Source organism: Quercus robur, chromosome 9 (assembly GCF_932294415.1).
Source record: "Quercus robur chromosome 9, dhQueRobu3.1, whole genome shotgun sequence".
In the NCBI taxonomy this organism is placed as follows: domain Eukaryota; kingdom Viridiplantae; phylum Streptophyta; class Magnoliopsida; order Fagales; family Fagaceae; genus Quercus; species Quercus robur.
The window spans coordinates 28782451-28806276 of record NC_065542.1 but is presented as its reverse complement, the minus strand read 5'-3'; the positions used below and the strand labels follow the sequence as shown (position 1 = coordinate 28806276).

The following is a 23826-nucleotide window of genomic DNA, read 5'->3' as shown; positions in this document are numbered from 1 at the left end:
ATGGCCGAATACCACTGTTTATCAAAATATATATCAATCTACCATTGTTTTGAAAATATGCAGGGATCTACCACTTTTTGGATATTCGACTTTAAGGAAATCGAGTTTCCAATGGTACTCGAATTCTACGAACTCGAGTTCCACTTCAGTTTGCCATTGTGGCAGCGGCTGAGCTGGAATTTTATTAATTAAAAATGTCACCTTGAACTCAAGCTTGGGGAACTCGAGTTATATGTTGACATAACTCGAGGACTTGATCATTGAGTATTATAATAAGAAAACTACACAGTACTCAAGTTCATTAAACTCAAGTACTATCTAAGTATATACTCAAGTCCTCTAAACTCGAGTAGTATGTATATACCTAAAACACAAACCCCATATCTGTGAGCAGTTCTATAGCTCAGTTTCTTCCTCTGATCTCACCTAAAACACAAATTTCACATCTGTGACTTAGTTTGTCTCCTGTCAACAAATTTGATCCATCAGATTTAAATTTTGTTGACAACCTTGATGCAAATATGTAGTTGATGCAAAAATCAATTTTTTGCGAAATATGTGGGGATCTACCAAACAATCCATTATGATTTAATAGAAAAAGTACGATTTTGAAGTGGCCATTGGATTTAATTTATTTTTTGTTGTTAACGTTGATGCAAATGTTCAATATTGGTGAAAAACAAATTTTCAGGTTATTTGGAGGATGTATTCAGTTCAAGTTTGAATGTTTATAGGTGAGAACTAATTTTTCATATTACTGAATAAACATCATTTGTCATTTAAATAATTTAACTTTAATTTGGACATATATAACTTAGTGTTATGCTGGAAAATTTGACTATTGTTTTAATTAGTGGATAACATTAAAATGCAACTCAACAAGACATAAATAATAAAAGATAAGTTCCCATAAATTCTCCATGCAAAATGCAAATGACAATGGATAGAACCTTGTAGAAGGTATTGTCGTAGTTAGCACAATGACTGTTTACAAAATTTCAGCTTGCATGATCACCTTTTTGTTACACATCGACAACAACGTCTTATGTTGGTAGGTAGAAATTTTTGGAAATCATCGTTGTTTGAATCTAAGAAGTCTGAAATATCTTTGTCATCGTCTAAGTTTGTAATTTCGTTAATGGACTTGAAGGCTCGCTCTTGTGCTTTTCCCTTAAGATGTTTTCTAGCCTTTTGGATTGCGTGGAAACGGTCTATCCTCTGCTACATTTGATTTTTCTCCCTTTCAAGGCATGCAAACACATTTGTTGATTCCTCTCTAGGTAACTCCGCCAAACGTGCCTTTGGAACTCTTAACCCATGCCACCTACAATACACCTCCAACTCACATCTTTTCTCGTACAACTTTGACCATGGCTATTCTTCTGTGGTTGCTTCTATGATGGTGTTATCTGCACCTAGTTGTCTAGGTTCGCTGACCATGATGTGACTAACGCTACCAAGTCTGTCATACGTGCATATTGGAGCATTAACAAAATCTCTCTTCCTTCCAACCCATGTTAGCCCATAGTGGTCAGTGTATGTCTGTAGTAGTGGCACTAATGACATTTTTGATGATGCACACATGGAAGTAGATCCAAACTTTTTTCTGACTACACGATGTGATTTTGAAGAGCTAGAACTCATTTCCAATTCAAGCTTCGTTATTGGTGGGTTTGAAACAAACTATTTACGTATTCAGTGAATTTATGAGCACATCTTATAGTCGTTAGCACCAAAGTGTTTGTGTTTTCATGTCAATTAGGGGTGGTAGGGACATGTTATAAGGATGTCATGTCTATGAATAACGACATATTTTGTTAGACCAACCAAACTTTGTCATGTAATGGCACGTGAACCTTTACTTCATTTCACATGTCACACATTGCCTCGTATTGAGTTTGGCATGTAATGCCACGTGAACCTATAATTCATTACTCATGTCACACTGGGCATTGTGGAGAGGGTATCTTACATGTCATGTGTACCATTAACAACAAACAATAATCAAATACGGACTTTGTCATGTAATGCCTCGTGAACCTTTACGTAATTTCTTATCCCACACAATCTACAATGATCCAACAGAGGCAAACAACCATATTAACCATACAATTAGAAAAAAAGTGTAAAGAATGGGAACGATACATAATACGAATACGTATCTCTACTCTAAAAAGTGTTACTCCAAACTAAAAAAGTGCAAGCGAATTATAAGTATAACAACTACATGCATTCCCAACAAAGGTACAATACCTGATTTGGCCATAACGAAGCAAGTGACATACGATAGGCGCTCAAGACGTGCATTGCATGTTCTATGGTGCACTTATCCCCTTTCCATCTAGCAAACACCACATACAAAACCTTATGTTACTTACACAATCCCCATGCGGAAAAGTAGTGCGTATGTAAACAATAAGTATACAAAAGCTACATACCTAATAGCAAGTGGACCTAGGGGCAGTGCCTAGTGTGGATGCCTCATCACTAGGCATATTTGCGGGAACCTAGCATATGCCCACAACTATACCAATAGTAGTGCATCGCCAATTTGCTTGTCTTTCTTCTCTAATGCCTTACACAAGTGTCTATATAGCTAACATAGTGCTGCACAATCCCAATAATACTTCTTGCCATTACTAATTGGATTCAAGAATTGCAAATACATGACTGAGATCTGTTTGCTGGACTTGTCCATAAACAGCATACCACCCAATAGCAACATCATGTAATATCGAGCGTACTGCTGCACTCGCAAGTCAATGGAGTCAATCGGGAGAGGGTCGCTAAACTGTGACTCAAGCCAAGATGCTTCTAACCTCGCTCCACACAGCACTGCCATGTTATCATTGGCACTGGGTTCTTTGACCGGAGGCCTATAGCCTAGCAAATCGAAGCATAAGTTGCCCCAGTCTGACATATGGGTAATCCCCCAGTCTGACATATGGGTAATCCCCACCACCGGCAAACCATCTACAGGTACTCCCATTATAACCTCCATGTCTTATAGCGTGATTGTCATCTCACCGTGGGGCAAGTGGAATGAGTGTGTCTCTTGCCGCCATCTCTCCACCAACGCCATGCATGATCGAGCTCTATATTTGGGACCCAAAGTAGCCCATCTAACCTTGCATCTGTGATATAAGCAGCAACCTGTGGATCTAACCCACCTTCGGGCACACCACTGAATCAGTGACGACAAGTTAGTACACCTGGCAATTCCTACAAATAGAGAAATATTGTATTAATATAGCATTTTATAACAACATAATAATTACACTTCAAACTTAAATGCCAACGCTAGGGATATTTTTTTAAATGGATATGTAATTGTATGGCACAAGGGTCCTTAGGCCTACTTGTGCCATGAACTTCAACCCTACAGTATGGCCTATGGTTCCAACCCCTTTGACCGAAGTTGGGCCCTAGGCTCGTTGAGGCCATGGGCCTAGGATCCATGCCACTGTGCTTGAACCAAGGCCCATTGGGCATGCAATCTTAAACTTTACACCTATTGGTTCATAGTCAAAGACCTGCCCAGCCAACACATCTTAGCCGGGAACGTGATTGCTCGAGGATATTATATCTCTTGCCCTGGGAAATATCGCTGCTGAACGTCCCTCTTAAGATGGGAAACAGTTCCAAAGCCACTACTCCCACTCCCACCTAAACACCCACTTAAAGGCAAGGGAATTGGACCTTCATGCCCACTAATAACCTAGAGTAATCATAACCCCTCCACTAATCTCAAGCTATAAATAAGAGATGAGAATGAGGAAGAGGGGGGGGGGGGGGTTGGATGGTACAAAAGAAAAAGGAGAGTAAAGAGAGAGAGAGAGAGCATCAAGAAAGCAGTAGGTGAGAAAGGAAAGGAATTCACAGGCTGACATTATTGGGTCTTTGTGCTAGGAACTACCCAAGGTAGGAAATCCAAAGCCCGCATCACAAATAGACTGTGAGCCCAAGTGAGGGCCAACCCATCAACCTCATTTTTGGCGTGCACAGTAATGATAAGAAAAATCTTTGTATTATATAACTTTAGTATGATTTTGGACAAGTGCATACCTCGCCTTCTAAAGGACCATCCTAAAGCCAACTTGAATGATGCTTAGGCTGCCTCATTAGGACAGTACGCCCACGGGGTCTCGCTGGATGCGTGTTCGTATCTAGCATAAATTAATATCATAATAGAACTATTGCAAAAATGGATTTAATTGGACATGAATGGAACAGTTAATTTGAAGTACTAAAGACAATCCCACTAAGGTATAAAAGTAGCAACATTCACATACTGACTAAGGAAATCCTAGCATAGAGGTTATCGTCGCAACTTGCTGAAATTTCATGGTATTTATATGTAAGAACTAGTTGCAATTACGTACTTATCACCGCAATTCAAAAATTTGCAAATGAGAGTAGCTATAATTTAAAGTAAAGATAAAATACATTTAGACCTGATTACACTTCCTTTTACTATTGATTCCGTTTTTGTTTTTCATAGTACTAACAAGATTTTCAATGAATTTTCAATAAAGGCGTATAACATGCAAAACACATATATTGAACTCCATACATAGACAGATACATCATAGACCATTTTGTTTTTCAAACTGATTTTTTAAACCAAGCAAAAATTGCATACATAGACATTAAGCCCAAAAATTTAGCTTACTCAAAATAAGCTCATTGTCATCTTTTTTCTATTTCACATTCCTAGCAACTAGACTCCTCCATATTTGGTAATATAAAAAATCTCGAACTCTACAATTTAATAATAGACTAATTTTCTAGAAAACCAAACAAAAACCCCACACAGAATTGAGTTCAATAAAACAAAAAGTAAACTAATCCCATACAAATAAAAATGTCATACACTTGTTTCTCCTTTTTTTATAATTTATCATTCTCAATATACAATGATATTTACCATCCAAATAAAAACTTCACACATAACAAAACTCATTACAACAAAAAGTATACTTATCTCACACAAACCAAATCATCATACATCTATTTGTCTTTATTTGCCATTTTTTGATTTATATAAACCAATCACCTTTAATTGATTAAAACAAACAAACAAACCCTCCAACTTCACAATCTACTAATAGACTAGTTATACCAAACAAAAGCTTCACACATAACCAAACTCATTACAACAAAAGTAAGCTCATCTCACATCCCTAGCCAACCATATTTCTCTAATATAAACACATAAAAGGAATGTAATCGTAAGTAAAGAAAACAACCAATACTCATGAACTAAAAAGTATCCAACATTTTCAAATTTTATTTTCTAATTTAGGGTAAATAGAAGTTTGTCTTAATACAAAGTCATTGAATATGAACATTATGTAATTCAATTTATCAAATGGACAAAATCCCAAAACTCAAAACCCTAACTCATTTTGTTTCCTCTCCCACAATACACAAATAACCCTAACCCCCATATTGTTTTAGCCGTCTTAACCAAATGGTCAAACAAAGATTGGGGGTATGTACCTTCTGATTCAAAATTGGAGATGCAAATCACCAATTGAAGAACTCGATATCTTCAACGTTGAGATCAGCCTTGAATTAACTCAGACAATATATGGGTGCTTTGCCGTTTCGCTTGGATTTTCGATGATTGGGAGGGCTGTAACGTCGTCAAAACAAATAGCACGAGTGAGTGAGAGTGAGAATGAGCACGACAAAGAGAGCGAGAGGGAGATTGAGACTGAGACTGAGAGCGAGATTGAGAGTGAGACTTAGACTGAGAGTTAGAGCAAGAGGGAGAGTGAGAGCGAGATTGAGATTGAGTTTGAGAGTGAGACTAAGAGCGACATTGAGAGTGAGACTGAGAGTGGTAGATGGGGTAGGGCATATAACATGCTACTCAAGTGTTCAAACCTCAGGTATGTAGTTACACAGTACTCGAGTTTACTAAAATCGAGTACTGTGTAGTTAATTAAGGTACCTGAGTCCATTAAACTCGAGTACTATCAAGCCAAAACTCGAGGTTCATGACCTTGAGTTCAAGGTGGCATTTTTTAATTATTAAAATTCCAGCTCAGCCATGCCACTATGGCAAACTCAAATAGAACTTGAGTTCAGGGAACTCGAGTACCTTAAAGTCGAGTACTATTAGAAACTTGAGTTCCTTAAACTCGAGTTCCTAATTAGTGGTACATTCCTACATATTTCCAAACCAGTAGTAGATTGATATATATTTCGGTAAATGTGAGAAACTGCGCCCTTGGCCCTGTTTTTTGGTGTTGGGCCAAACCCACTTGAATAGGTGGAGTCGTGTTATTATCTCTTAGAATGGAGGTTCGTCTGATTATATTTTCCCCTTTAGATTAAATATTTTACAATAGAGTCGCTACTTATTTAATTATTCGAAAAAATAAGAAAATCAAAATTGAAAAATTCCTCATTTTATTGATTTGAAAAGAAATGTACATTGATCATAGGAAATTACATGACTTTGGTCCTAGATACAATCTAAGATAAAGTACATGGCTTTGTTTCCTAGTTTCAATCTAGAGATTGAAAATTACATGGATAATAATTGATCTATCAACCCTTGATCTAAGCTTGGAGACTATATTACAAGGTGAAAAGGTGTTAGGCGGGCCTTACCCGGTGAAACCGGTCTTCTAGACTATGGTGGCCAACATTTATATCATATCATCCAAATCAATCAATTGCACGTTGAATTTAATGTGTGTGTATGTGATAAACCCTAATTCCCTTTATTAATCATTGCATTTGGATTGAAAAATAAATTTTATTGAATGTGTGTGGATGGTGATATCCTAGATTCAAGGATTTGAGAGTATTATGAACAAACATGTTTTTTGTATTTTTGATGTGGATTTAGGATCAAAGCTAATGTTATGCACAAATATGCGATGAACAACCAAGAACATGTGAAAAACGCATATGAATATTTAAGAACATTCAAACATATTCAAGGAATTTAAATAAACACTAGCATGCTCTAATCTTAATCTAATCATGGTAATATAAAAAAAAATATATATATATATATTTAAACAAAAAAAAAACCAAAAAAAAAGTTATTGGAAATGATTATACCTGCATGCAAAATACACACGATGGAGGAAGAGATTTTTGGTGGAAGTTCTAAGGGTGGAGTAGAAAAGAAGAACTAGGAGAGGAAGAGTGAGTCTCACTCAATATCTTGAGTCTCAAGAAGATCAAGATATAACAAAATTACTCTACTTCACTAGAACTTGAGAGAGGAGAAGAGATGAGGTTTCTCTCTTGGAATGGAGGGGGGGGGGGTTTATATAGGTTTAGTGGAAAAAATATGAATGGAAGGTCATTTAATGAGGGTTGACAAAGTATTAAAAGGAATCATGAACCTAGACCCTATTTCAGACTTTAGGGAAAGTTAGTGCATCAAATGTAGAGATTGGTAGGAGTGATGAGCAAGCAAAATTTAGTTTTTCCCATAGTTGTAACAACCTGCAGAGCCAAATTCAAAAAATCATATCTTACTCAATTCTAATCAAAATTGTCTCGTTTTTGTGCTCAAATTGAAGCCCCGAATGTGTAGTTTCTAAAAATATTAACCTCACTCACAAATTCAAAATATTCTAAGAGATATTAACGAAATGGTGAGCAGATGACATTTGTTAGAAAATAATTTCAACACAATTAACATTAATAGGTTCCAAAATTAGTTTCCAATTAACATTAATAGGCTCCAATCACTTCCATTTCAGACTTAATTAGTTCCAAATTTATCCTAATTAAAAAGATAATTGCACAATTTACTCATTGAATAATTAATGTTTGACTATCTAATTAATTAAGTGTGAGCAACCTTATTATAAGATGTAATCCTAGCCAATCAAATTATGACACGTCATTAATCTCAAGTTGATTATAATTACAACTAATTGGAATCAATTGTTCATAATCACATATAGTCGGACTTAATTTGTGATAGTGCATCTCGGCCATTAAAATTTGATTTAATGATAACTTTCAATTTGATGGTCTGATTAGGGCTGATGACCAGTCGATTTGATCGTTACCACATCAATATCATTTTGATGAAATGAAATCAAGGATCTAATGGCCACAATTTAGATACCTATTTTTAAGGTGAAATTACCCTTTTACCCTCCATGTGAGGTTAAATGTAGGTTATAAAATGGGGTGTCAATAATAAACAGTGGTATTTGGCCATTTTTGTCATAAAAGAAAAGTAAAGCTTGTATTACTTCACAAGCCCTTCCAAGCCATTAAGACTAAAGATGTCTGGATAGATACTACTTTGGGAAAAATGATTAAATGCTCTCACCTAGGATGTATGGACATGATACGGACACTGGTACAGGTACGATACAATGACGCTAACAATTTTTGAAAAATGATATTATGATACACTAGATAAGATACCATTATGATACTGATACAATACGGACATGGTACCCCAAATGAAGTTTTCGTACTTCCTAAGCTCTCACCAACTCATGGGCCATTTGTCCCCAAATTTCCACTATCATTTATAAATGGGCCTCCCAAGAAAGTAATAAAAGAAAAAGTAATCTATGATGAAGATTCTCTTAGGCTTGGGTCCCATGCTCTTGTACAATGGACCTATGCTTGAGCCTTCATCAATCTAGCTAAAGTTATTTGGAGGATCTGAAATTCATAGCAACCCATCATGCCTTTAGATTTAAAGTTGTGTTCTGATGGGGAGCTCACATGTATCTAACTAGAAGCTATCACATCTATCTAACTAGAAGCTAATATTAAATTTTAGAGGATTTGTTAGGTAATGACGAGGGTACTCTCATTTATCAACTTAAAGCTATCTTATATTTTGGGGTACTTTTTTTATATTATTATTATTATTATTTTGCCTACTGAATTTTATTTATTTAAAAAAAAACCATTTAATAGTTACAATAGTAGCTATAAGGCTCTTGATGCAATTATAGATTGAAACTAATTAAATTTACAATTCACCCTAAAGCTTTCAATAAAGATGTAATGCTGAATATTTATAGATGCACAGCCATAAATGAGATTAGTTTGAGCTGAAATTTCATGCATGGACCTTATAACGTTATATAATCAGTGATATATTCACCTGAAATTTTCCTTTAATCAATGGTATATTCAGCTGATGCCTTGTGATTAATGCAAAAGCTTTCATTCAGGTATGACAATCAACAATTATCAATAACTAGTAACTAGTTGTTGTGGGTTCCAATTTGCTGAACTAGTAAAATATTTAATAGTTGAATAAGAGATTTGGGGTTTAATCCCTAGTTACACTAAAAACTGATTAGTGTCTTGGTTTGATGATAAAAAGGTATCATCAAGAGTAAATGTTATAAGTTGAAATTCTCTAAAAAAAAAACTAGTTGTTGACCCACGCAATGCGTGGGAAATATAATTATTTAATAATTTGGTATAATGTTTAATTTATTTTCTAAAATTAATTAAATATTTTTCCTTAAAAATTTAACTATTTCTAAAAGATTTTTTTTCATCTCTCTAGCTTTACAAATATATCATTCTATTATTTTGGGAGTTTTTTATTTTTAATTTTTAGAAACTTGGGTATGTTTGATTGATATTATTCTTTTTGGAAGTGGTCTATATTTTTCAAACTTTTGGTATAGTGTGTTATGTTTTCTTTTTTTAGGGTACAACTAAACTTTTTTAAGTTTTAAATTAATGATTCAAATTTCCCATTCTCTTATTTATCAAAAAAAAAAAAAATTCTTATTCTCTTAAGGAGATATCATGACAATCAAATCTCATCACAAATTTAGAATTGATATTACTCAAATAATTGAAAGGCACATTTAAATCATAGACATGTAGATTGTATTTAGATATAAATCAAATTATCACTTCCAAAATATCTAAAAATTAACTAAAAAATGTATAGTTGTAAACACCAAATTATCCAAGTCATACTACATAATAGAATAATATTATATCATTACTAGTCTCATCACAAGTACTTTGCATGTGCAATGAAGCTCTTTTTTTATTCTTGGCCTGGAATTGTGTTTTAGCAAAATATATATTCAACAAAAACTGATATATGAATAAAAAAATAAAAGAGAAAGTAATAAAAAATGGACTTACCAAAAATCATTATGAACCAACCATGGAACCCTTATGTTCTTTGTGGGAGAGCTCCAATTTGTTGCGTGCAGGCCGAAATCTTTTCAAAATTGAATAATATTAAAAAAGATGAAGTAGAGAGAGATATAATTATATATTGGTGTAGTTCTAAATTGTTGAAACGTGGGATGTTTAAATGAGGATATGTGGTAGTGCCTAAATTTAAGGAATATGGATAAGAAGTAATAGTAATGGTTTTATAGTGGGAGTGTCTCTTTTTTTTTTCTTTTTTTTCTTTTAAAAAAAAATTCAAATAAAGAAAAGTAGATTTTAGAAGTGAAAAAAAAAAAAAAAAAAAAAAAAAAAAACAAAAACAAAAACGTAAGATTAGGGATTAAGAAAATTGGAAATTCAAAAAAAAAAATACAGAAAATACAAAAACGTGAGATTAGAAATTAAGGAAACCAGAAATTAAAAAAAAAATAGAAAAATTAAATAAAAGAAACTAGCAAGTCTTGACAAAGTAGAAAAAGAAGAAAAAAGAAAAAAGAAAAAAGAGGAGCAATGGGTCTTGAAGGAATTATACAAAGTGGACTGGGAATTTTATCTTATTTTATTTCTGGATAAGTTTGTTTTAAAGACATAGATTAGTAGAAGAGTGTCATATTTTGTAAGCAATGTTTTAGGTAGAGTTGGATATATATTTTTACTTGGTTGTTTCCAAGTTTTGTTGCTGTTAAAAATAGAGTTTAGGGGTATTTTTGAACCACATAAAAGTCTAGTCTAAAGAAATGAATCATGTTATAGATAGTATATATGCACTATATAATATCTAAGATAACATCTATCAACTAAATAGAAGAAAATAAAAAAAAAGATAACAAATTAAAACACAACCAAATTGCATCAACCCAAAGTAGAGTTCAACACCACAATTCATCAACCTAAACCAAAGATGCAGTAAAGAATTAAAAATCTGCCAAAAGAAATAAATAAAAAATGAGAGAGAGAGAGAGAGAGAGAGAGTATTTACCTTTTTGGTGTGGGCAAAATATGAATTGAATGAAAAAAAAAATAGTAAATTTTAAAGTAAATAAAATGAGAATAAGAAGAGTAAAAAAAAAAGAAAAAAAAAAGATGAATGGATGGAGAAATTATAATGCTACGGTATAAAATATTGGGGAGATAAAAATGTTGAAAATAAATAGATGATATAGCTGCTAATGTTGCACAACAGAAGCAATAAATTATGAAAAAACACCCTTATTGTGATGTTTTTCTTTTTACTCCGAAAATATTTTTGTAGGCAACCACAGCATCGCAATAGTGGACTTACAGTTTTCATAAATTTAAGAAAAAGAAAGATTCCATTTATGTTAGTTAAATAGATGAATTCGAAGTCTCTTATTGCTTACTTTCACCAAATTTTATTTATTAGTCTTGTCATAGACTCATAGGCACCCAAATAATAAATTGAAAATTTCATATATATTCTCCCTTTTTCTCTGAATTATGGTTGGGCCAAGGAGAATTCATGGACCAACCCATCGATCTATAAAATTTTCTATGCCTCGAGAGTTTTCCAATTTTTATGCCTAAATAAATTTCTTGTTACACATAATATGTACAACGTATGTACACACATTTTCTTGTGTGTACTTATCGCGTATGTATGCCATAATACAAAGAAAGAGGGAGAATGTTACGTAACTTATGTTTCGTATAAAATTTTATGTGCCTCAAGTGTTTTCCAATTTTTATATCTAAGTAAAGGATTTAATTTATATCTATATATTACTAAAAATTGGAGCGTAGCATTTAATGTTGCTACGCTCAGGTTGAGTCACATAAATTGTCATGTTATTACTATTTTTTTTTTTGAATTTTTCCTACAATTTAAAATTAGTTTTTCTAAATTTAAAAATACTAATAAAAAGAAAATAATTCCCTACCTTTTGTGTTCCTTAGTGACAATTGTTGCCTTTGTGTTCCATAGTTACAATTTCAAACAGCAACTCTTTGTGTTCCATAGTTACAATCTCAAATGGCAACCCTTTAGCTTCCTAACGCCAGACTTTGGCTTTCTAACTTCTTCATCTCTTCCTCTCCTCACACTATATTAATACTGAAAAGTTGGATGATTTAGTTCAGGCATTTCTAAATCCCAATTGCTCTTAACCTCAATTCTTGTGATGAATTAGCTAATGGAGGAGATCGTTGAATTAGTGGATGAATTAGTTAATCAATTTTTTTATCATATGAACGAATATTCCATGAACTTCTTCATTTATTTTTAAGTACTTGCTGCTGTTTGATTTGTTTGTAACTTTATATATATATTTATTGATTAATTTATACACTACCCTTGTTGATTCCACGTTTGCTGTGACATGCTACTAAATCTTTCATGAGAGAGAGAGAGAGATCCGGCCTGAATAAATAAGGTAACCTTTTACAATAGATTTGTGTAGATTTTCTTCCCTTATGTTCAGATTCCATTCTATGTAATTTTATGTGATGCTAACACTACTCTTTAAAGAAGGTTTTTTTTTTTTCTTGTATAAATGACTTGAATTACTTTATCCTTCCTCAGCAAAATCTGAGGAGAGTGGTCTTTAAATATAAGTCTTTTAGACTCTTATACAATTTCAGTTCTTGTTGCTACAGTGTTTTCTCTATAGATTCCTCGATCCCCCATCCGTGGAGGATCTCTCACATTATATATTCTCTTTTGACTGATCTTGGCCCTTTATTTGTTGATTATAAAGGCCACTACTCGAGTGCTTGTCCCATCAGACGCCCTTCCCAGTCTTTTGTGAGTTGCGGCAACTAAGACAGTACTGTTTAGAGATCTTCTCCACATAAATGCGGTCAGAGGGTTTGGTGAGGCACAATAAATGTGGTGGCAGCTACCATCCCTCCAATCACGTCAAGGCTAACCTCCTCGTTGAAGCTCTTCCTCCACAGTGTGACCCCCCTTTGGTTTTGTTGTCCAAGTGTATGGACTCCTCGGCACGATAATGGCCTCCTTGGCTTTGAGTATGACACGTGACACTATTACTTTATTAAATTTCTGTACCCCACAAAATATGAATATATATATATATATATATTAAATTTACCAAAAAAAAAAAAAGTCAAACTAGAAAACTTATAAAAATAATATGGCTAATTTAATTTGAATTTCTTTAAAGAAGACAATATTCTTGTTATTACAATATTCAGGTTCCAAAGTCTTCTCTTTGAAGTGCCAGTTCATTGGTTTATACTTTATACTAGTATTATACTATTGTTGAAGACCAGTGCAATGCATATCCAATATTCTTGTTATTATAGTCTTTCAATCTACGATCACCCTTTCCACCACCATCACACTACCTTGACAGAAGAAAACCATTCTGTGCAATGTCTACCCCAGCGGAGTAATCTTTCTCTTTCCTTCTATGCACAAACACACAAACATTTCAATGATCACATGCATATATGACCTTTTGTTGATTTGCATGCTAGTTAGTTGAATGTTACACAATGGTACTTGGTTAATTTTCTTACATAAAATTAGTGTTAATCATTTTATGCAAGAAAAAATTTAGTACTTTCTTTTCTTCAATATATAATTTGATTTTGTTGTGGATTTCATTCCAAACAAATCTGATGCCCCTCCCTCAGTCTAATAATAATGTATCAATAATTTTAGGTGGTTCAGAAGCATGCAATATTTCTTGCCCTTGCTGCAAGTTATATATTTATTTGGTCACATTAGTTTCTGAATATTTACTTTTGGACTCGCTAAACCAAAAAAAAAAAGAAAAAGAAAAAAAAAATCAACTGGCTCTTGATTTTATATCAAGGCTTGCAATTTTGATACTTCATGATTTCTGTAACCTCTTTGCTACTTAAACAAGCTGATTTTTCATAAAATGTTTCAGATACTATCGATCTCTCCCACCTGTAAGCAAGTTCTATGGAGTGGCCTGCTTGATGACCACATCTGCATACTATCTGCAACTTTATAATCCTTACAATATAGCATTATTTTATGGCCTTGTACTAAAACGTTTTCAGGTAAACAAGTTAAGTTGCCAATTTGTCCAATCTGTAATACATGAGATTAAATTTTTTTTTTTTTTTTTTTTTTTTTTCATTTTGTATTGCAAAGATCATGTTGTAATAAGTTAAAATTTGAGGGTTCACTTTCTGCCTATGCCCCGATTGTTAATGTTTGTACATGGTGCAGGTTTGGAGGCTTATTACGAATTTCTTCTTTCTTGGGCAATTTTCATTTCCCTTTGCATTTCGTCTGTTAATGATGTAAGATATCTGACTCTATCTACCCTCTGCAACCATATTATATTACATTTACTTTAAATTTTGGGTTAAGGTAGCCGGAAAGAATGTTTTGGAAAAACCATGCGCAATTAAAATTATCCAATAGATGAAATATCAGACCTTAAATGAAGATCCACATTTGCATTAAGCCATTAATCATCTAATTGATGCCTGTACATACATATCTTTTTTAATCCCTATCATTCACTTGTGATCATTGATTTTCAAGATTAAAAGTTAGGCAAGGTTTACAGTCTGTACACTATGTTTCAAGGTGATATTGAAAATTTGAAATACTTTGTCATGCTGATTTGCATAGAGCAAGATATGGTGTTTCACTTGAGAGAGGACCCTTTGACAAGAGAACAGCAGATTATGTATGGATGTTCGTCTTTGGAGCACTATCACTTCTTGTAAGTAAGAACAAATTATCATATTTTTAGAGTTTTCTTTTTCTTTTTCCAGTAACGTTCACTAAAGTATGAGCATGTATCCTAATTAATGGTAAAATTTGGGGAATATTGATCTGCCATGTGATTTGCCAAATAACATGAATTTATCAGACAGCTTTTCGATTCTTTTTTTTTTTTTTTTTTTTTGGAGAGAAAGACAGCTTTTAGCTCTATGGTGGAAAACTAAGGAAGCATTGGGGTCGGAAACACTTAGATTATTTTCTAATGACAAACTGAGTAACTGTCAAGGAAAGAACAGAGAAATAGGTTGTCAAGCAGTTTTGTCAAGAGATGCCAGATATATTTGGTGAACTAGTAAAAATTGAAATAATATGTTTGGAGATGTAGAATTCCAAAAGTATAAGTACGTAATAAATAATTACAAATGATACAACTCTGTCCCAGTTTAGAAATGAATTTTGCAACATGTATGGAGAACAATTATGCAAATTCAAGAAATCTAATGGTATAGACTATAGATGATAATTCCTGCTATATTTATTTTACAAGCATTATGTCTAAAATTTAGAAGAAATTTCCTCACATAATATGTTAACACAATATCAAAACAAGTGAACCAAAATCCCCCAATACTAATCAAAATATCATGAAAATAATGACAAGGGTGTTACTTGATCTTAGGTGATGGCTGCTGTTCCATATCTGTGGTCTCCATTCATGGGAGGTTCCTTAGTATTTATGCTTGTTTATGTTTGGAGCCGTGAGTTCCCAAATGCACGAATAAGCATTTATGGTCTTGTGTCAATGAAGGTACCCTTCTACCAGTTTTGTTTTAATCTTTCTCTCCGCTGTTCTGTTTTAGTTATTCTAGCATTTGGAACAATATAAGCTAGCAACTATTTTTCTGTATATGAACTTTGAAATTAGACCTCTTTGTTTCTGTAACATTCAATATGAGTCTAATGTGTCCTATAACATAGCTTGATATCTAGAACTTTCATTACCTGCACCACCATACTATAAAGCTTCATTGTGCATCTAGATTATCAATCAAAGAAGGTTTGATACAACATTTGTAACTTCATTTCTGCCTTTTTCCTGCACAACCAATTGGCTGCATAAAAAATTATCTTGGTCTTTTTTGCCTCACTTGTTACTATCTGTCGTCATTTTCTTCTTTCATTACTATTTCTGTACCAATGCAGTTGGAGTGTGAACCTGCAATAAAGGAAAAGAATATCTTTATGCATGAATTGCTGTACTTTTGGTTCCTGTAGATTTTATTATTAGAGGCCCTTGAAAATGCATCATGAGTGAGGTATGCCCCATAAAGAGGTACCACCATGATGAAGTTAACCAAAGAAAAAAAAATGGTCTCCCAAATTATGCCTGGTTAGCCTTGAAATCGTGGTGTTGCAGTCCCAGTTAAGTGTGCCCACCATATTTGACCTGTAATTTATTGTGTAATATCAACAAACTTTTTCTACCCATAATTATAAATAATGCAGCCTATTTTCATGATCTTTTATTTTGGTAGTTCCAAACTTTCAAGAAGAATATTTCTTTGTTTCTTATAATCTTATGTACAATTGTACTCCCTGCCACTGTACACCTCTAGCTTCCCTTTATGCAACAGACAATGAAAGGATATTCATGACATTTATGAAGTTTATTATATAATCAGAAATTGAAAGGAATCTAAGAGGCTGGTTATTTATTTTTTATTTTTTACTGTAGGGATTCTATCTTCCTTATGTAATGCTAGCAGTTGATTTGTTACTCGGAAATCCTTTGAAGCCAGGCATTCTAGGGATGGTTGTAGGACATTTATATTACTTCCTAACGGTGCTTCATCCTCTTGCTGGGGGGAAATTCATCTTGAAGACCCCTCTTTGGGTGTATCCATTCTATTGTTTTTATTTTATTTTAGCAATGCATGCATTAAACTTTTATTTGAAAACTCTTAAACCTCGTTCTTATGATTTTCTTTTGCTTTTCTGGTAGGATTTCAAGATAATTGAACCTTCGTAGTTTGAAATTGTATTTCTCCATAAACTTGTGGAGAATTTCACTACTCCCAAAACAGACCAATGTGTCTGTGTTCCTTGTGTTCCTGTTTGTCAAGGATGCAGCAAGTTTTGAACCATAGACCATTATTTGTTGGAGACTCCAAAAAATGCTAAAAAAAGATGTTTGATGCACACATCACCTTGTCACATTACCACTGGCTACATAGCAAATGAGGCTTCTTGTTTCATCATGCACATGTTTTTGATATGGTCAAGATCAAATGGAGGATACGAAAGACATTCACTTAAAAGGTAAAGAAAATTATTTTATAAATTGACATGAAATACAATGAAAAGACTCAGACATGTCCTACCCTAAATGACAATTGGAAAGTAAGGGCTAAAGATGAGACAGTGAGGCATGACCTAAACTAGTGTGCCATATATGATATATGTAAGGACTCAGAGGTAAGAGGCAGAGTGGCAGCAGTAGAGAGCAAGTGGGGAGGAAGATGAAGAGAGGAATGCTCAAATAGAATTCCCACCTTAGGGCTATCCCAATGGTATTCATTGTGTGAGGATCCTACACTGTCCAACTTTACATAATTGAGATAGTGAGGGTGGAACAAGTAATATAGAATTATAGTGTTGTGTTTGAGCTTTCTTCTTGCATGTTTTTACAGATATCAATTCCTTGACTGTACCATCAAGAGTGTGAAGTGAATCACAATGTCAGATACATTTAGCTCAAAAGAAGCGAGTTTGATCCCATTTACGAATTAAATTTAGCAATATATTGGCCTTTTCTTGTTGCATGTGATGATAGTGGTCTTATATTGATAATGATGTCTATATCTTCCATTCAAAAAAATATATTGATATTGATGAACAAGAAAATTTTTTTGACAGTGTTGTGCTAGAAAGTTCCATATGTCATATGCAGTCTCTAACCATCGGAGCAATGCTCTAATAAAGGGAGCACAGTTATTGAGAAACCATGTGATAATCTTCTAAGAGTTACTATTTCAGTCATTAACGTTTCTTGAAGACAATCTACATTTCCGCATCTAATTTGACTTGTTTAGCAACTTCTCTAGTGATATATCTCCATAAGAGACACCCTTTCATGGATCTTTTCATAGCATAGGCCCATTGACAGTAGCTGTGGCTATCAAGAATCAAGGAAATTGGGTATGTGGAGTCGTTTTGATCCATGCAGACTACTCTATTAGAGAAACAGACTACTGATTCAAATTCTACATGGAAAATCTAGAATACATCAAAGAGTACTTATTTATGGGGAAAACTTGCTACACACTTGTGTGCATCCACACAAGTGTATAAATACACTGAAATCATGACTTTAGTCACGAATTCAGTGTATTTATACACTTTCAATGCATTTACCACACACCACAAAAGTGTGTAATAGACACTATCCTTTATTTACTTATAAAAACAAAATTCCTAGTCTAGCCCTATTCTTGTCCTAGTAGGGGATCAGGTCACTTATCCTGTAAGTGCAAACTTACAAAAGTGTGGACTTTACAACAAGTTTGGGTCCTTGAGCAATAATAGATCTAACACTGGTTTAACATAGTCTTTTACACTATAGCAGATATTATATCATGCAAATAATTAAGCATAGCCAACATCCTGATCTGTGATTTTTTCTTCTGGCAAAGATTTGAGGTAATATGAGGAAGGAAAAAAATTGAGAAAAATACCAATTGAAGGTTAGACACTTCTTGTGAAATAATTGTATTATCCTTAATGACTCTCCAGTCACAAATTAGTTGCATTTTGGGGCAAGGGAACACAAATGAATACCCCAGTGCAGCATGATCCATCAGCAGGAGTTGCATTCCGAGGAAGAAGCTACCGTCTCAATGGAACTCAACCAAGCACCACTGGGCAGGCAGAAACAGATAGTCATGCACAAGCACAGCAGCCCAACCAGGCTGATGGTGTTGCTTTCCGAGGCAGAAGCCATCGTCTTAATGGCCGTTAGAGGTAATATTCATTGTGAATATTTGAATAATATGTAAACCAAATTCTAACTGAATTACATTAAATGATTATTGGTATGATCATGTGACTTTGTAATTCGTATATTTTTGCAACAGGACTGCTGAATTCAATATTAGGGTCCACCAACACCAAGTGGTAGATCCCATCTGACATTGTGTCAGTGTCACAAGATGCAATTATGTGTTCAGCCGCCAGAGTGAGTTGCCTTAACACACTGGAGGCCTTGCTTTTGCAGCGTACTATTGAAATTGTCATATCTACAAGTACCTTTTTGTGTTACATCTTAGATGGTTAGTTTTTCAATGAACATGAGAATATCATGCTGTATTTAATACCGACTTTTTTATTAATAAAAAGGATGAATCTAACTAATGACTTCTGATCCATGATAGGGATTTCCAGTTTATTGTGTTATCTGTTATGATTAATCATACAAGAAAGATTGAGATTCTAACTAATGATTTCAGCTTTATGAAACTTGGTTCCCACCTTATTGTGTTGTCACTTATGATTAATCATACTTCTATTGCTAAGAATGAAAACTTCATATTTCTTAGTGAAGCTCAAGAAGCCATCAGCAGCAACAAATAGCTGCTTTGTTTTCGACGGAGTGAATTTGGTGGATGCACAATCTTGTGCATTCAATAGGTTACCCCACATTGTGACTTATATTGGTCATTTTTGTCATTCAGACATTAAGGAAGTGCTTTGAGCCTTTGGAGTCTTCTAACCCCAATAACAGCTTCAGAGCATTGGCCATTGATAAGTCTTGAAAATAAACAACCACAGTGAAAGAGGAGAAACTTGTATTACTTCACAAGCTCTTCCAAGCCATTGAGACTTACGACATCTGGATAGTACAGTGGTTAAAATGAATAAATGCTCCTCTCCAAATTTCCACCACCATTTATAAATGGGCCTCCCGAGAAAGTGAGAAAGAAAAAGTAATCTATGATGAGGGTGTGCACAACCAAGCCTGACCCCTCATCGATCTAGCTAGAAGTTATTTGGAGGATCTGAAATTCTGAGCAACCGAACTTGTCCTTAGAGTTGCATCATGATGACTGATGGTGTGCTTTCATTTTTTTAAATTCGATTCAATAGTTATAAATTATAATGACAAGGGAAGATCTGAACTCTTGACATTTTCATTAGAAATACCAAAAGATGGCAATTGAACCTGTAAGGCTTTTGAGTCTTGATACAATTATAGAAATTGACAACTCACCCTAAAGCCAAGTTCAATAACTTCAGGCTTAAAGGAAATCTAATAAAGATATAACGTTCAAATATTTATGGATGAGATTATTTTGAGCTGAAATTTAATGCATGGACCTTATAACGTTATATATTCACCTGAAATTTTCCTTTAATCAATGATATTCACGAGATTACTGCAAAAGCTTTCATTCAGATATGAGGAGTAGCTTATCAATAATTATGAAAGCACACCCACATCATGATGTTTTTCTTTCCACTCAAAAATATTTTTGTAGGCAACCATGACAACCAAAGTGAACTTACAGTTTTCATTAATTTAACTCATTTAAGAAAAAAGAAAGATTCCATTTCTGTCAGTTTTAAAGATGAGAAGTCTCCTATTGCTTACTCTCACCAAATTTTATTTATTTAGTCTTGTTATAGTCACCCAAGAAAATACACTGAAAATTTCCATATAAATTCTCACAATTCAACTTACTTGGGCCTACCATAATACAGAGAAAGAGGAAGAATGGTATGTATACCATGTATAGTTGCGTGAAACCACTGAAATCATAACTTCAAATCGTGTCATCAAACAATCGCTATTCAAAATTTCAAATGTTAAATACTTGGTAAATACTATGAATTGACCGAACTTCATTTTCTTTTTCTTTTTTGGTGTATAGCCTTACACAACCTGGAGTTTTCTTGTTCTGTTTCACTTTCGTCGTTATATATGTTGTTTCTCTCGGTGTCATCTTGACATCATCACACCATCATCATCAGAATGTTGAATGTATATCTTGTGTTTTTTCCACAATCTAAAATGCATGAATGTTAATTCGAAGACATCAAATACAATTGGAATTTGGAAAACTTGAGGAGACAATATTCGTTAATATATACAGGAGATCGTTGAATTAGTGTATGAATTAGTCCAACGGATATTCCTATGATATTCTTCATATTATTTGAAGTACCTGCTGCTGTTTCTGTTTGATTTCTTTGTAATAATTTGTATATATTTATTGATTATTTTATATAGAATTCTCCGACAGTACTACCCTTGTTGATTCCACGTTTGCTGCGATGTGATCCTAAAATCTTTCATGAGAAAGAGAGAGAGAGGTCCTAAATCTGTAAGGTAACCTTTTTCAACGGATTTGTATATATTTTCTTTCCTTAGGTTCAGGTTACATTCGATAATTTTATGTGATGCTAACCCCACCCCCAACTATTGATGCATCAAAAAATTAATTTCAAGTTATAGAATTTAATACTTTCTTTTTTTGGGGATAATTATAGTATATTACTAATCTTGTAACTCGAACCCTATACACCTAAACCCTTAAGTACTTTGTGTATGGGAATGTAAAACTTGATATTAAGCCAAATAATATATATATATATATATATATATATATATATAGGCATATGATGACATATTTAACATAATATTGCCTATGTTATATATTGTTATTGGTCTTATTTAGGAAATTCTTTTTTTTTTTTTTAATATGAATGTAATTTAATGTGTTGTCTTTCAGTTAAAAATGTACAAGTTTTCAAAAGCATTCTCATTAATTTAAATTTTAGTGATATAACGGTTGACTTGTTTAATGAATTAAGGGTAACTTTGAAAATTTGTTTATTGACATTCAAAAAGTACTACATTTTGGGATTAAATAGAGAACCAATAAGTTAGGACGAGAGCAGTATTAATTTAAACCATTTTGAAATTTTATAATTTCTCATAATAACATTATAAAAATTAAGAGACAAAATTATTGAAATCATCGCAAATTTCTCTCCTTAATATAGCATTTTTCTTTTTCTAAAATAACAAAAATTGTAATATTTATAATTTTTTTTTTCAAATTTAAGTAGACAACTAATTTGGAATACATGAAAAACTTGAACAATATTAAAAAAAACTTGTCCAAGTTGAACAGGCTACAAAGAATTCACTAGGGCACCACATTTAATTGGATTTAACTGGATAATGTGCTTAAAATAATCTAATTAAAATATCAAACCGATATAGGAATCAAATCATTAGTCTAACTGGCGAGGCCAGCCCAAGATAATAACTATGCATGGTTATACTTGATATAAGTCTTTGTTCATATTACATCATTTAATACATTTTTATTGGATTAAAATTTTAAAACTCTTACCTTTAATTACATGTTCAATTTGGTCTTAACATGCACATTGATTTTTATGTTAATCAAATAGTATTTCTTATCTAATCCATTAACTCAAGTTACACTTGTTAAAACTTTTAATAATTTCACATCACTCAATAACTTTTTATTAGATGTGTATTTGAACAAAACCATGGTTGGATTACATATCTTCTTGTACACATGTTGATGGCCATTTTGGAAGCCCAAGTGGAAAGGAGAAGCCCAGCAACATGGACAGAAAAGAGTTGGCAAATGGATAGAAAATCTATTAAGCCTAAGCAGCAAGAATAATGGATCACAGGTTCATGAGATAAACAAATGGGCCTTGAGGAGGTAAATGAGCTTAAAGGAGCCCAAAAAGAGAGAAAAAGCAAATCATGGGCAGTATATGATGTGGAAAAGTGAGAATGAGCCACAACAGGCCCAAAGTGATGAAATCAAAGAAAGTAAGGGGTTGATGGCAAGTCTATGAACCCCAAGGATGAGGGATAATGTAATTGGGCCGGGGAAGCCCAAAGAATTTAGTAAAAGCTCATGAGAATGCAAAGTTAAGAAAAGGGCCAAGGAAGCCCAAGGAAAGCAAACGGGCTTAGGACGCCCAAGGGAAAACAAATAGGACATAGGAGCCCGCTAGTGATATAATAAAAGAACCAATGGCCGTACTGGGCCATTGGGAGAAGAATAAACGGCAAGCCCAAAGAGGCCCAGCAGGATTAAGACAAACAACTTCGCAGCAGGAATGATAGAGTGGTATGGCAAGAGATGGAAATAGGGTGGGCTAAAGAAAAGCAAAGTCCACCATCAAGCAAGACCCAGTCCTTGAGTAGGGTAAGCCATAAAGGAAAGGGGAACAAGAAAATAGTAAAAAACAGACGGTAGACTGTGTAGGCCAACCACGACAAACGCATGAGCAGCAAGCAGATTTTGGACATACATGAAAGAGAGGCACGTGCAAGGTCCAAACCTTGCTAGTCTGTACCCAGCCAATACAGGACACGGTGAGGTTGTGGGTTAGAGGTAAGAGGGCATGGTTTGGCGGTGGGGAGAGGGGAAAAACCTATTTTGAGGTTCCTGCTAGGGCTGTTTTAGGGGAAGTGTCCTGCTGAGATGACATACCACCCAAAGGAGCAAAACTGAGTTGGAACCACTAGGTACATGCCATGAGAGATAGGGAGAGAGAAGGCACCCACACCATAGTAGGAAAGGGTGCCACGGCAGACAAACAAACAAAATAGTTTTCTTTTGTCTAGCGATAGAGAGTAGCACACAAACGGACCAATGGTGGTCAGCAAGTACACCCAGACCAGACAAATGTGGTTAAGGGCTAAAATAGTAAAATCCGGTCACGGCAGGCACTATAAAAAGGCCATTGCCATGTATAGGAACAAAGGGGGGACGACAAGCACTACGATATTAGGAATTTGAAAACCAGAAAATAGAAAAACAAGTATTAAGAAAAAGAAGTAGTAAGAAAAAAGATAAGAAAGAGGAATATTAGAAGGGAAGGAAAGAAAACAATAGAGAGTTAGAGCGGCAGGCATGCAC

General features: G+C 34.0%; 2 protein-coding genes across 6 annotated transcripts in view; one reads left to right on the top strand and one right to left on the bottom strand.

Annotated features, from left to right (window-relative positions):
• Positions 1-2596: 2596 nt before the first annotated feature.
• On the bottom strand, positions 2597-3001 carry LOC126700931 (serine/threonine-protein phosphatase 7 long form homolog). Its single transcript, XM_050399094.1, has one exon. The coding sequence runs from the start codon at positions 2999-3001 to the stop codon at positions 2597-2599; it is 405 nt and encodes a 134-aa protein (XP_050255051.1).
• A 10375-nt stretch (positions 3002-13376) lies between these two features.
• LOC126700365 (derlin-1-like) overlaps positions 13377-23826 on the top strand; it is a 51594-nt gene continuing 41144 nt past the window's right edge. The window contains exons 1-8 of one of the 5 annotated variants that reach the window (XM_050398477.1): positions 13377-13529; positions 14037-14172; positions 14345-14418; positions 14756-14849; positions 15531-15659; positions 16587-16747; positions 18644-18871; positions 18985-19273. In XM_050398477.1, coding sequence (XP_050254434.1) covers positions 13513-13529; positions 14037-14172; positions 14345-14418; positions 14756-14849; positions 15531-15659; positions 16587-16747; positions 18644-18869 — 837 coding nt within the window. In that variant the 5' untranslated portion in view covers positions 13377-13512 and the 3' untranslated portion in view covers positions 18870-18871; positions 18985-19273. Of the gene's footprint in view, positions 13639-14036; positions 14173-14344; positions 14419-14755; positions 14850-15530; positions 15660-16586; positions 16748-18643; positions 18872-18984; positions 19274-23826 lie in introns of those variants that run through there. The other 4 variants (XM_050398481.1, XM_050398478.1, XM_050398479.1 and 1 more) reach the window with 4 other exon arrangements.

Coding starts and splice junctions, on each gene's coding strand:
- LOC126700931 (XM_050399094.1), bottom strand. CDS start 3,001: ATGGAGGTTATAATGGGAGTACCTGTAGATGGTTTGCCGGTGGTGGGG.